The 13287-nt window shown below is 39.6% G+C and overlaps 1 protein-coding gene across 6 annotated transcripts in view; it reads left to right on the top strand.

Moving 5' to 3' along the window:
• The window catches only part of CADM1 (cell adhesion molecule 1), a 331126-nt gene that overhangs the window by 306412 nt on the left and 11427 nt on the right, over nt 1–13287 (top strand). For 2 of the 6 annotated variants that reach the window (XM_054441701.2, XM_054441699.2), the window contains one exon: nt 7347–7400. The exons of the other annotated variants lie outside the window; for them this stretch is intronic. In XM_054441701.2, coding sequence (XP_054297676.1) covers nt 7347–7400 — 54 coding nt within the window. The remainder of the gene's footprint in view (nt 1–7346; nt 7401–13287) is intronic. 6 annotated transcript variants of the gene reach the window in all.

Here is a 13287-nt window from a genome sequence, read left to right as displayed (position 1 = left end):
CATAAATATACTGTAATTTTTTAAGGTTTGAAAAGATGTCGAGTCTTGTCATTTCTGTTGTGAGTTCAGTAGCCAATGGATGCAAGCTGAGATGAGACCTTCTCCCCACTGGGTGGCTGCAATTGTAGGAGTTTCAGTGGCACAGAGTCCTCCTTACTTACAGAACTCCACCAAACCTTGAAATACATGGGGCTTCAAACAAACGAGTATTTGCAAGAAAATTATAACATCTGAATTAAAGGCCCAGTTGCTTTGTTTATATATAGGCCATAGTCCCAGGTAAATCTTGAAGAGGAGTCATTTGTGTCACTTAGTAAAGTTGAGATGGAAGGGCAGACGAGGGAAGAAGATTTCTGTTTAAAATTGTGAGCTTCTGATGAGGAAGGTCATTGGTCTTTAGAAAGGTCATGATTTTAATTATGTTGCTAATCATATTTACCCCACCACCCCTCACTGGTTCACTCCTAATCTCTATGTGTTCATATAACTTTATGCTCACATTTGGCAGAAAACTCCTCCAAACCAAGAATGATATCATACGTCAATTTTATCAGCATTAACTGGGACTTTAAATAAGTTACTGGTGTGTGTGTGGCTTGCAGGTAAAATAGTAATACGTTTTTAACCACAAAGTGATAAAAACTGAGTGAGTCAAAGCTCAGGAGGGGCATCAGGAAATATGATCTCTTTTTCCCCATCTCACCAATGACTTACTGGATTGGAATAAGTCTATTAACTTTTCTATGTCTCTCCAATCAGAAAATGAGAATCATGTTTCATCTGTATATTACTTTATTACTTAGCTCAAATCTAGCCCTGACAAGACTGTGCTTAGAAAAGATATGTTAGTTTAAAACTGGGCTGAATTTTAATAATTGAATCCAAGGGAATTATTTGGTAAAGGCCCTACTTTAATCTCTTTGCCTGTTGTTGTACAGGATGGAAATCTATCATTTAAATGACAAGAGGTGATCAGCCAACCCTGCCATGTTAATTCAACTTTTAGAGAAACATTTCCTGGCACAGACTGACTCACTTAGAGACCTACATTTGATAACTCACCAGTTGGAAAATCTCTAAGCTCTGTAGGAGCTGTCCTTGAAGGTCAGGCCTTGATGCTTGGCAGGTCACCCCATCTTTTAACTTTCCTATGACGAATTCTGAGAAAGCAAAACGAACTTACGTACTGAGCAATATATCCTTCCTCACCCCATTCCTATTTCTTTCTGCCCTTCCTGGTCATTGGTGCAAAAGGAAAAGTTCATAAAATAACTTAAAGGGGCCGGGTGTGCTGACAGTCATGAGAAATCAATTAGGTATAAAACTTCCACTTTCTAAGGTAATGCCCCATAGTGCTTGCTACATCTCAGGCATTGCAGTCCATTAAGCTCAGTTATTTGTAGTTTTCATCATTAATTGAGCACCTTCTGAGTTTTATCGATTATTCTCAAAGGGTTATTTTAATGTAGTTAGATTTCATTCTATTCTTTTTAAGATACTTAAGTTTCTTTTTAAGATACTTTAAGTTTTGAGCTTACTGTAATTAACTACAAGGTAAAATGCAAGCTCTTCCAACCCATAGCCCATGGGCCACATGCGGCCCAGGACGGCTTTGAATGTGGCCCAACACAAATTCATAAACTTTCTTAAAACAGTGTGAGATTGTTTTGCGATTTTTTTTTTTTTTTTTTTTTTTTTTTAGTTCATCAGCTATCATTGTTAGTGTATTTAATGTGTGGCCCAAGACAATTCTTCTTCCAGTGTGGTCCAGGGAAGCTAAAAGATTGGACACCCCTGATATAATGTAACCATACAATTCCTAAATTCTCTGAGATCCTTGAAGAAATATTGACCATTTGTCTCCTAAAGCTCCAGAATTCTATTTTCTAGGTCCCTTCAATAAAATTCATGTTCTTACGTGACTCTAGTGGATGTAGGTCTCAGAGTTGGATAGGCTATTCGAAGTAGGAAATTTGTCCCCTAATCTGAAAAATAAGTTAACTTACAGGCTGATCCTGATTTTAGAGTACTAGTTTTAATCAGGTCTTTCCCTGGAGAGAGAGAAAGAGAAGGTGATCTCTTTTTGTGGTATAAGGAAGAGACACTTGGAATGGGACTTTATAGCATTTCTGTGGCAGGTAATAGAGGTGTTGGTGTACTGTGAGAAGCAACTGCCTTCCTATTAGTTTGGAGACGATGTTCAAGTTAGTGATACCTCAGTAGGAAGTTATTGACTAGCAGTGCATGAAGAATACACCTAGAGCCAAGGGATTTATTGTATTTTATATATATACTTGGAATTTGCTTCTTAACGGCAGAGGGATAGAAAAGTGATAGATAATCTAGGCTGATCCCTGTATAATACACTTAAAATACATTCTTTACCTTGTCCAAAATCCTCGTAGCATCTTCACAAAGGGCTCCAGCCACTATTTTAAAGAGCATACTCGTTAACCCACAGCAAAGAAGCTGTAATGAAAGCCAGATAATATCTAAAATTTTGCTTGATGTGGGGGAAAAACTTCCAGGTCAGTTGTCAGGGTAGGAAAGGTAATAGAACATGGTGGAAATTACAAAGCAGCATCTGAGATTTCCAAAGAGATGATGATACAGAACTGATTTTATTCTAGTGAATTGTAGCTGAAAACCCAACTTCTTCATTACAGCAACCATTTGACTTAGATTCATTTGAGAATAATCTCAAGATGTTTGTTATGGTGATCTGGGCCTAGAAATGTTGAATGGTTTGATAACTTAGCAACTTAAATGACAAGACATTAAGTCAATCAGCTATGGCCATCTTATTTGGTCTTAAAAGTTTTCATACTGGATTTCCTTCTATATTTCTGTGTTTTTATAAAAAGGAAAAGAAAAAATAACAATTTTTAAAGCTTTCCCTTTGAAGACTCATTAAAATATTTTATTCAAGCTTGTTTTGCTACAGTATGTATGAAGTTTATACCAGTTGTTTATGTATGTTGACCATTTGTTCTTACCAATATCTGATTGGAATAAGCATGTATTGGAAGGTTAGAAGTGCATGGGCATGATTCAAAATCAAGTGGATTTTCTCCAAAAAGAAAGCCAAACAACAATTAGCCACAATATGCTTTTAAGGATTTAATTGATAGTAAAGATAAATGTGAGTGTTAAGAATGGGATTTTTAGACTAGGCTGACACAGAGGATCTTCTCTGAATAAGGATCTTGAGCATTTGTGTTTTTGGAGCTCATCCTTAAGGCCTGGACAGGAAGAATCCTGTGTTATGTGTGCATGTTGAGCAATGCAAAAAACACTCTGCCAAATCCTGATACCACATGGTCTGAGAAATGCATGAGTGATTTAACGCACGGATGGTGTAGTCATTATGTTCTTGATGTGTGGGTGCGTGTGATGGCTTTTGTTTGTTCATATGTGGGCGCTTCTGTGTCTTGTGCCTTGTTCCTTCTGCTCTGTGTGTCCCCTCTCCCCTTCCCCACCCTCCTCCCCAATGTGAGGGGTCGGGTGACAGCATGCCCATGGTCTGGAATAGTGCTTGTGCTTTTGCTGCACTGCAGTCAGCTGGCTTCCTCTGGGTTTGAGGTCTCTCTCTCTCTGTCTCTCTCTCTCTTTCTCTCTGTGCCCCTTCTCTCCCCTCTCCATTTTATTATTTTCAAGTCTACCTGTCCTCTTGCTTTTTCACCTCTTAATACAGTAGAGGCTGATGATCTCATGAATTTTCATATCCCCAATGAGTTTTTAAATCGTTCTTAATTCAGTATGCAGTTGTGGTAAGACGCAAACTGGAAACCCCCCTGAAGAATAATTTTTCATTTTCAGTTTTGGTTTCAGAATGTTTGGCCTGTGCTAGCTACATGCTCGTACCCTACGAGCACAGCCCTTAGGAAACTGCCCCCATAGCTCTTCCTTTTCCCAACTCGTTTATAAATAATGCAAACCATGGTCAAATTCTAAAAGCACATACAGTTTTCTTATTATACTTTATATTCAGTTGTGGGGAAATTCCTAAGCCCATTTTAAAGAAACATAGCCAGCAGTGCGCATTACTACAACCGCTATGTCCACCATCTGTGTATGTGCCTCTATGTACATCTCTCTGTATGAGCACATAGCAACGGCATTCAAAGGCTGTCATTCAGTCACGGGACTCTGCAGACATTGTATGTTCTACACAAGAGCAAAGCTCAAGAGGTTTACGAATGGCTGCAGGACCTGAAGATTGTGTTTCAGCCTTGATATGCAGTTTGGAAACAATGTGCTACTGTCTAACGGCGTGAACCAAATTTCTGCTAATGGGAAGAAGGGAAAACTCTCCACAAAAGCTGACAAAGCAGGAAGAACAGGATGACTGAGTTTTTAGATTAAAACTACTGGGGGCGTCTGAACTCATGGCTGGTGGTGGAAGTAAGAGTTTCCATAATATGGCCAAGTGATCAGATGTATGCTGCTTAGGTAAGAGAGAGACCATCGCCTACTTTGTTTTTCATAATGGGAATGGTATTAGGTCCAGTGGGCTAAGTTATTCTTTTCTGGAGGTTTTATTCGATCATTCTATTTCAAAATTTTCTGGAAAAAAAAACGATACCCTGAAAAACTGAGCCCATAAACATTTAAATTGTATTTGACCTTGAATTGATTTAATATCTCTAGAATTTCTTACTGTTTCTAATTTTTTGAGGTTTTCCTTACCCTGGTTTTAAATGGCCACATCGTATCACTTTTAGAAGCCAGCAATTACTGTTGAAAAGGAAGAATCACAACTGCAAAAGCATTACCTGAGAGGGCTTAGGGTATGTTATAGCACATTGTAGCACCATGAAAAAGTTAAATACTCGTCTCTGCAGAAGAGATGGCTATCATGCATATATTAAATTACCATGTTTGCATCTTTAGGACTTTATTAATTGCTCAAAAATAATCCCATATGGACAAAAAGTAAACTTTCATTTGTTTAACAAAGTTTAAAGACATATGTTGAATACATTTTAATTAGCAGTGACTAGAAAGGGGCTTTAATGGATGATATGAAAGTTTCAAGAGAATACACAAGAAGTAATTTCCCACTTAGAGTGAAGTCTCCTTTTGAAGAATGTTCTCTGCTTCATAAAATACGTCTTTGTCTTTTTCTTTGAGAAAATGAAAAGTGTATAATTTTTAACATGAAAGAAAAATACCTAAGCCAAATCAGTTTTAGGAGATAAATTTTGCTCGTCCCCACTTGTACACCCAGTGCTTCAGTAAATTCTTCTTAATTATATTTATTCTGAAATTGTCCAACTATGGCAGAGTATTGTAGGTTCATACAATATAATAGTGCTGCAAAAACAAATTTAACGCCACTAGCCTAAATGGCTTCCTGCTTTAGAACATAATCCGAGCAGTAGATTCCAGATAACTTGATATATTTTAAAGTTTATGCTATTAAAAATGACAGTTTCCACTTTAATGAGGTGTATATCAACTGTCTGTTGCTTTTAATGGAAACCTTTGCATATCAGTGATATTTCATAAACATATTTGTCTTTTTGGTTTTTTTAATTAGCTTTCTAATGCCCTCCCCAAGGAAATAAGCCTTTAGCAGTAAAGCTACCTACTTGAAACATCCTTGTTTAATGTGGTTCAGTGGGCACCAAGCACATATGTAGGACACTTTGATATTTGTTCGGCCAGGTAGAAGTGAGAGATTAGCCTTCTGAGAACTGCAAATTTATAATTAACTACAAAGAAGTACTTTATGTTGCCTGTTTATAACAGTTATTTAAATAATTGTATTCATCAGTCTTTATACAACGTATAAGCCAATTAGAAATAGGAATACTGTCAACCAATCAGATTTCAGAACAAATGGATATCATCTCTACTCAGTTGCCTCTATAATTGATTGCATTGCTCACTGCTTTCCCTTTAGTTGCCTAAATCTATAGTTTGGGAATACCTGTGGGCTCAAAATCTTCCCATTTTTAATCAGCACCTGCTGTTAACTATTAGCACCCAAGGGTCATGATGGAAGTTCTTCTTCCTCAAGGGCTGATGATGTGACAGCCTCCTTTCACAGAATTGACCTGGCTATCAATGTTCGTTTGGTTTCTCTATAAAGCAACTTACAAAATGCAGGCTTCAGTGATCATTTGCACATGACTGTTGTGGTTCATTTGGGCCTTTAAAAATAGTGATCAGTTTGACATTACTTGTTTCAAAAGCATTTGTTTTGGTTGCTTTTATGCTCTGATTGGGCATTATTCCCAAATTATTAATTCAACAAATACTCACTGAGAATACACTTTGTGGGTTGGCTGTAGCAGAAGGGAAAGATGCCAAAATAAACACAACTTGCTTCTCCAAAGACCTTGCAGTTTATTAGGTCCACAGACATCTTCAAAAGGGACAAACTTGACTAGAGAAGTATGAGCGAACTGCTGTGCAACTTAAAGGACCTAGGCAGTTAGTCACACCGGACTTTGAGCAGAACAGCAAAGAACAAGTAAAGCTGCCTTGAATGTCTTAACATTTTGTGTTATTAAATAAACTTCATTAAAGGATCAGCTCACAAGTAAAGCAAAAGGAAATGGAAACCATCTCCTATCTGAGCCTCCCATTGTTTATCTACTTCCCTCTTCACCCCTTTTAATTCAAATCAGAGCTAGCTGAGAAGCATCTCAGCTGGCCAGCATTGGAATTGACTCGGATATAGGTGTTTCAAGCCCCCATTTGATTACCTCCTGACCTAACTGCTTTTTCAGCTTTGAGGGTTTTATTTTTCAGGAATACCATTGATTTATGAAATTCTCTTTTTTAAAAAAATCATTTTGTGAATCAGATTTTCTGATGAAGGCATAACCTGCAATCTGCACTTAGCAGATGCTGTACCATTTTGAAATATGTGATCCAAGATCATCATAAATTGATAATGAACTGTGTTTGTCAGTATTGGCAGTGGATTTCAATTTACAGTAAAATGCGAAATAAAACGTACATACATCGGTATGTAACATCTAAATACATTTGTATTTAAGAGCTATCAGAGCATCGACAGCTAACAATCAGGCTTTATTGATTTTTTTTCTTTTTGCATGCTGTTATGAATGAGTGATTTTAAGCATTCACCTTCATGTTTCATGTCCTTTGAACAGTGGAGACTGAGGAATCTTTCTGCCTCGATTGCGTATTAAGAACAAAATTACATAATTGAAGAAATGTACTTATGGATTAATACATTCACGCTATCAAAAACATAGATAGCAAGAGATTTGGCTCATGTTTTTAAAGAAATTCATCCTCAGTTCTTAAGTGTTTTGTTTATGTCCCTCGAGGAATGAAAAGAAAAACGATTTGTTTTTACTTGTAAGGCCTTACTCAGTTGCCCAATTCCGCAGAAGAACTGGACAGTGAGGACCTCTCAGGTAAGGGCTAGTCATTAGGTAAGGCACTGCAGTGTCCAACCTGTGGGTGCTCTATCCACTTCTACAAAATGGCCATTTGGTTTGCTGAGCAATCAGTGTGGATTTTGAGGCTAACAAAAAACAAATTTGTATCAATACTGTCTTCCTCCCCGGTCACCCACTCACCTGTTTTCTCTGTGGTAGCGATATTTATATTTCAGAATGGGGACAATTTAATTAATGCAGGAGAGGACAAGTTACCTTTGGGATTGTACTAAAGCCTCTCTGTTCAGTGGCTTCAAATAATGTTTATGTCCTAGTTATATAATGTGTTGGGAGAAATTTTGTTGTATTACAAAGCAATTTAAGGATGTTGGATTATGTGACAAGATCTTTTTTTAAAAAAAAAAACAAGCAACTCATTGACTGCCTACTTCTGTGGAGGGGACTGGAATAGCCATGTTGTAGTTATCTTAGAAGTCAGGGGTAGGGAAGGGCAGGGAGGAGGGGGGAGCAATTGTTTTGTCACACACCATGATGTAAACTAATTATCCACCTCAGACCTCTTTCACAGCACACTGAGCTCTTGCAAAAGTAGGTTTCATGCTTGATTCCAGGATTTAGGTGTTACTAATCCAGAATAAGAAGCATATCCTACAAGGGAGGGAGGGAGGGAGATTTAAAGTGGTCAGAGCTAAACAATTATATGAGCTTCCATGATGTTGTGGGACTTAACTGCCAACCAGCTATAGCTTAAACCTTTCCATCCGTCACTTAATAAGTCAGTAAGCAAGGCCCTTCTTGTTATTGCAGTGGAGAAATTAAGTCATAGGACCGTAGACACTTACTCAAGCCTGTTGGAAAGAAAGATTCCAGAGGCGCTTTTACTGAAGCTCCCTTTAATAGTTGGCTATTGAGGTGCAGTCCTTAACTATAAGTCTGACCCGGTGAGAGAATAAGATAGTACTACTCGATTTTTCAAAGTGCAATAGATTTATTGCTAACTACGTGCTTCTGACAAACCTCAGGGATATCTTCACTTTGCTGTTATGTAGCCTGTAGTTTGAGTTTAGCTGTTGGATTTATTTTTCTACAGACTGGAAGCTCCAGGAGGCCATGCTGGTTTTGTTCACTGCTGTACACCTGTCATGTACTAAGTACCCAGTTGACACTTATTGGATGAATGAATGAATTTCCAAATCCCAATGCATAGATAAATAAATAGATTAGAAAGATAGCCAGCCAATCAAGAGAGTGTTTCATTTTTTGCCACTTCCTTGTGGTGTAGTTGGAGAAGTTGCAAAAACATTTGCCTAGTTTTATTTTAAAATAAGGGTGGATAAGTCCTTCTCCCTACGTAAAATGTGATGCTGGAAGCAATTTCTGCTTGCATTTCTGGTGATAGACAGTCTCAGTTCTGATTGACCGTAAAGAAAACAACTCTCTTTGACACAGTAGCCCTGGCAAGTGGATCTTCTCAAAGATCCTAAGAAAGCTGGTGGGTGTGTTGGCCCTGATCCCTCTTGGCACAATAGCCAGACAAGGATCACTCAGATATGCAAAAGTCATTTTTCTCCTCTTTGGGAAAATGTGACTGAATCAGCCATCCACCCCTTCCACCAGCATCATCAATTAGGAATACTCTGGGCCTCAGCACTGCGCCATGTCAGATGAGTCCCTGCTGCAGTTCTATCAATCACCCAAGTCAGAAGCAATAAACCAACAACTGTTTGTGTTCATAATAATTCGGTTAAATTAATAATTATGTTGTCCCCCTCCCCCACTCCCTGCAGGAACACTGCAGTCATATATTGCTCAGGAGCCGTAAGTCATGTAGAACACTGATGAACTATCAGGCTGGGCCGGGCTGCCTTTGCATCTGGTTTGATGAACTAATCAAAAACTGATTAGCACCTTCGTTCAAAGGGGATGCTGATTAATCAATTACTATTGATTGTGAGCTTGGCTTCACTCAGCAGCAAAGAGACATCTGAAGGGAAAAAAAAACAACCAATAAAAATTGAGCAGCTGTCATAGTGTTTAAATTTATTAAAACAAAATACATTATTTTTATGAAGCTGTCTTGAAATGGGTCACTGAAGGGGAGCATATTGATTGAGAAAGGATGAACTTCTCAAATTTCTGTAGCCTAGAGACTAAATTCAATTATAATACAAGACAAACCGGTTAACACCCATCTTAAACAGTCCATCGATAAATTAGAGTAGGTGTTGTACATTTAATGCTAAACTGTGGTAATGAATAATATCATCATCCATTCCCTGCTGCATCAGGGTAGAAATTTCATCCTTTCCATATTATGGATAAATGTTATGTACTCAATTTCCTTCCAAATGATGGTCTATCTTCCGTTTGTCCCCTTTGCCCCAACCTCCCCCACGCACCAGTGCTAACTTCATTAATGACAATTTCATAAGCAACATATGGTGCTCCATTCTCACCCAGCAAAACAAGTTGCCCAGCTGATCCTCCTCTTTAATCTGCATAAAGAAATTATGCTCGTGTGTAGTTCAGTGATTTAATTATTGGCAGGCCTGGGGAGCTTACCCAGTTCTACTTTGAACCCTTTCATTTACTTTTTGGGTGTTAACTTTATTGTTGATGGATCCATAAGAATTTTGAATTGTTTTATCAATTACATCTGCTCTTTCCTGGTGACAGCTGGTGGTTATTGCCACTCATGTGGAATGGAATAGCTTTAAGCATATTTATCCTTCAATTTTATTTTAAAACTTTTTCAAAATGTCTCCAACTGCCTCTCTCCCTTCAGCAGTGGAGGGGCCTTGGGGAACTGTTTAGTGGAGTGAGGTGGTAAATATACAGTGTGCCAGAAAATGGCCCTCCAGCACAGTTCAAGAAATCCATCAGTCTTCTGCTTTGGAAGCAAAGGCACCGACAAGAAATTCCAGAACTGTCATGATTCCTCAAAACATGTTATCAGCTCTTGCCCTACACACAAGAAAGTGATCTGGAAAACTCCTACAACATGTCCCTTACGATCCAAAAAAAAAAAAGCATGGGCCTCGGAGGGCAATTCTAAATGGCTTTGCTAACCCTCATGTAGGTGTTAGGAAGAATCTAGGTGAACCAACTGCAGTCCCCTAAATGGATTATACAAGAAACATGGCTTCAAAATATAGCCTATATTTAGCTGGGCGTGGTGGCTCACACCTGTAATCCCAGCACTTTGGGAAGCTGAGGCAGGTGGATCACTTGAGGTCAGGAATTCGAGACCAGCCTGGCCAACATGGCAAAACCCCATCTCTACTAAAAACACAAAAATTAGCCAGGCCTGGTGGCGTGCACCTGTAGTCCCAGCTACTTGGGGGTGCGGAGGGGGGGTCAGGGGTTGGCTGAGGAGAATTGCTTGAATGAGGAGGCGGAGGTTGCAGTAAGCCGAGATGACGCCACTGTACTCCAGCCTGGGCAACAGAAAGAGACTCCATCTCAAAAAATAAATAAATAAATAAAATAACAAACCTACATTTAGCTAATAGGAGCACTTAAAGGTCTTTTGATTTAGATGATCAGTCCTGGGGGTGGGGATATATGGCCTTCCGGTTACTGGGAGTGTCTTCAGTCCTGGCTAAACTTGCTTGAAATGTGTGTGAGAAACTGTCAGTAGCTGTACCATTTAGAGGGAACTCTTTCCTAACCCCCACATAAAGAGTGGCCCAGATTTGGCAAACAGGCTATTTTATTCCCTTGGTAGAGTCATAACAACAGTAATGATAATAAAACATTAAAAACCAGATGGGCTGTGTAGATATATTTATGTTATGGCCCATAAATCTAAAGTGTGGCATGATATGGCTTGTATCTGTATCATACTTTTTAACTTAGAAAGCTCTTTCACACATATTACTTCGTTTGATCTTTATTCATTCAACAAAATTATTTGAGCTCATTGTGCTGGGCTCTGAGCTGGGCACCAGGGATGCAGCAGTGAACAAGACCAACAGGAGCTGGAGCTGCCATGGCCTCCAGAAGCCAGGGCCCCTGCTCTCCTATGGCGACACCCTACTGAGGGAGACAGACTCAAAATACGAGTTAATCTTGGACAGTGACAAATGCTGTGAAACAATAAAACCGGATAAAGTGCAAGTGAGGGCTGGGGCTGGAAGAAGGTGGAGGTCGGTTTAGAAAAGTTTACCAGGGGAGGCCATTGGGACAGGAAGACCCAGATAGATGAGAATGAGCCAGATAATAGAAGATTTTCATGAAAATCTCGTGAGATTGTTAAGGAAGGGCTCTTGGTCTCCATTTATAAATGAGGAAACTGGGGCCCAAATGGCTAAACAGTTTGCTTAGGAGACAGTGAGAAGCGAAGCGTGGGTCTTCCTGGCTCTAGAGGAAATAGAGGACTTTGGTTTGCAGGGGCCGCCCTTCCCCCTATGAAATCCACAGCTTCCTGTGTGCTGGGCCTTTGGTAAATCCTCTTGACCCTTTTCAATTCAGTGTGCGCACCCGGGGAATGAGGGAAAAGTCAGGCTCTCTGCAGCCCATCAGGCATAGAGCAATGTGCTGACTAACCTGGGAAGATTTTTTTTCCCAGCATCAAATCAAGCTCTTTCTCCTCAAAGAAGACCTAAACTCTGCTTCAGTACTTTAGTGCTGTTGTCCCACTGATTCCCCTAAATTATGGGATCAGTTTCCCCTGGGAGGTGACCCTAAGTGCCATGGGAAAGTGATGGCTGGAAAAGGTTAAACCACATCAATTCCCTTTTAAAATTGAGTTTCATACAAGGCAGTAGACTGAAGAAATCACATTGGATCCACGCCAGCTCACCCGCGACTTCCCCACGATGTGTTTGAACTGCATCCTGCTGCTGATCTTTCTCATAATCCAACATGCTCCTGTTTCCACCGTGGGAAGGGAGAAGACCATCAAACGGGAACTTTTCTTCCAAAGTTAAAAAGTTGGCAGGCCACGGTGCAAAGTGCGAATTCTAGTTCTACAGGTTGGACACTGCTTTGGGGTGACTTCACCATATTCATTAATCCATCCTCCTCACACCCCCAAATGCCTGAGGTCCACTGAAGCATCTTTCTCCAGAGAGAGATTCTAGTGGGAAATGTATGTTTGGAAATACTTGACAACTGTCCTGTTTATCAGGCGTATATTCCTTTAAGGGAAACTCTGGTGTCATCCTCAGTGCCTTCCTGTTGCTTAAAGTGGAAAAGACGATCACATTTCTAAATCTGTGCCACCATAAGATGAACAGAGGGGACTCAAGCACGACTTTTGGTGTCTCTGGTGGTGGTAAATGCCTTGGGAGAAATCTTGCATCCTGTTGGGTCAAGTCATTTCCACTCATGGTTAAATTAACTAAATCAAGGAATTTGAGATGGGAAAAAAATTAACAAGAAAAAACCCAAAACACTTGTTTTCATATTTAGCTACAATAGTATTTAATATCCTTATACTCAAATGGTACACCTGAATTGAAACTTGAATCAGACGGCCTTCAGCTGCCAGGCCCACAGCCTTGACCTTCATAAAGGACAGTTAAGCCATTAGTTACACAGTTTGTCAATTCTGTATGAATGAAAAGAACTTGGTGACTTCAACTCAGTAAGTGTTCATTGGGCATCTTACCATATGTGGGCAATGCTGAGTATGCAGTACCACGCTTACCCCTAACGAACTGGTAATTACTTGCCTTGGGTCGGGGATAAGAACTGGAAAAGCCCTCCTTAGGCTCTAATACAAGAGATTTGAATTTGGCAAACACTGAGTCCCTATGATATGCCAAGCCCTGAGCCAAATAGGCATTTTCATTTTCAGGAAAACAGTGGCCTCTCAAAGTGACCTTGTGAAGTACATAATTGTACTCAGTGGCTCAGAGTGCCTCATTGACCTGCCTGAAGTCACAGAGAAAAGTAA

Source organism: Pongo pygmaeus, chromosome 9 (genome assembly GCF_028885625.2).
Source record: "Pongo pygmaeus isolate AG05252 chromosome 9, NHGRI_mPonPyg2-v2.0_pri, whole genome shotgun sequence".
Taxonomy (NCBI): Eukaryota; Metazoa; Chordata; class Mammalia; order Primates; family Hominidae; genus Pongo; species Pongo pygmaeus.
This window is presented reverse-complemented; position numbering and strand designations above follow the sequence as displayed.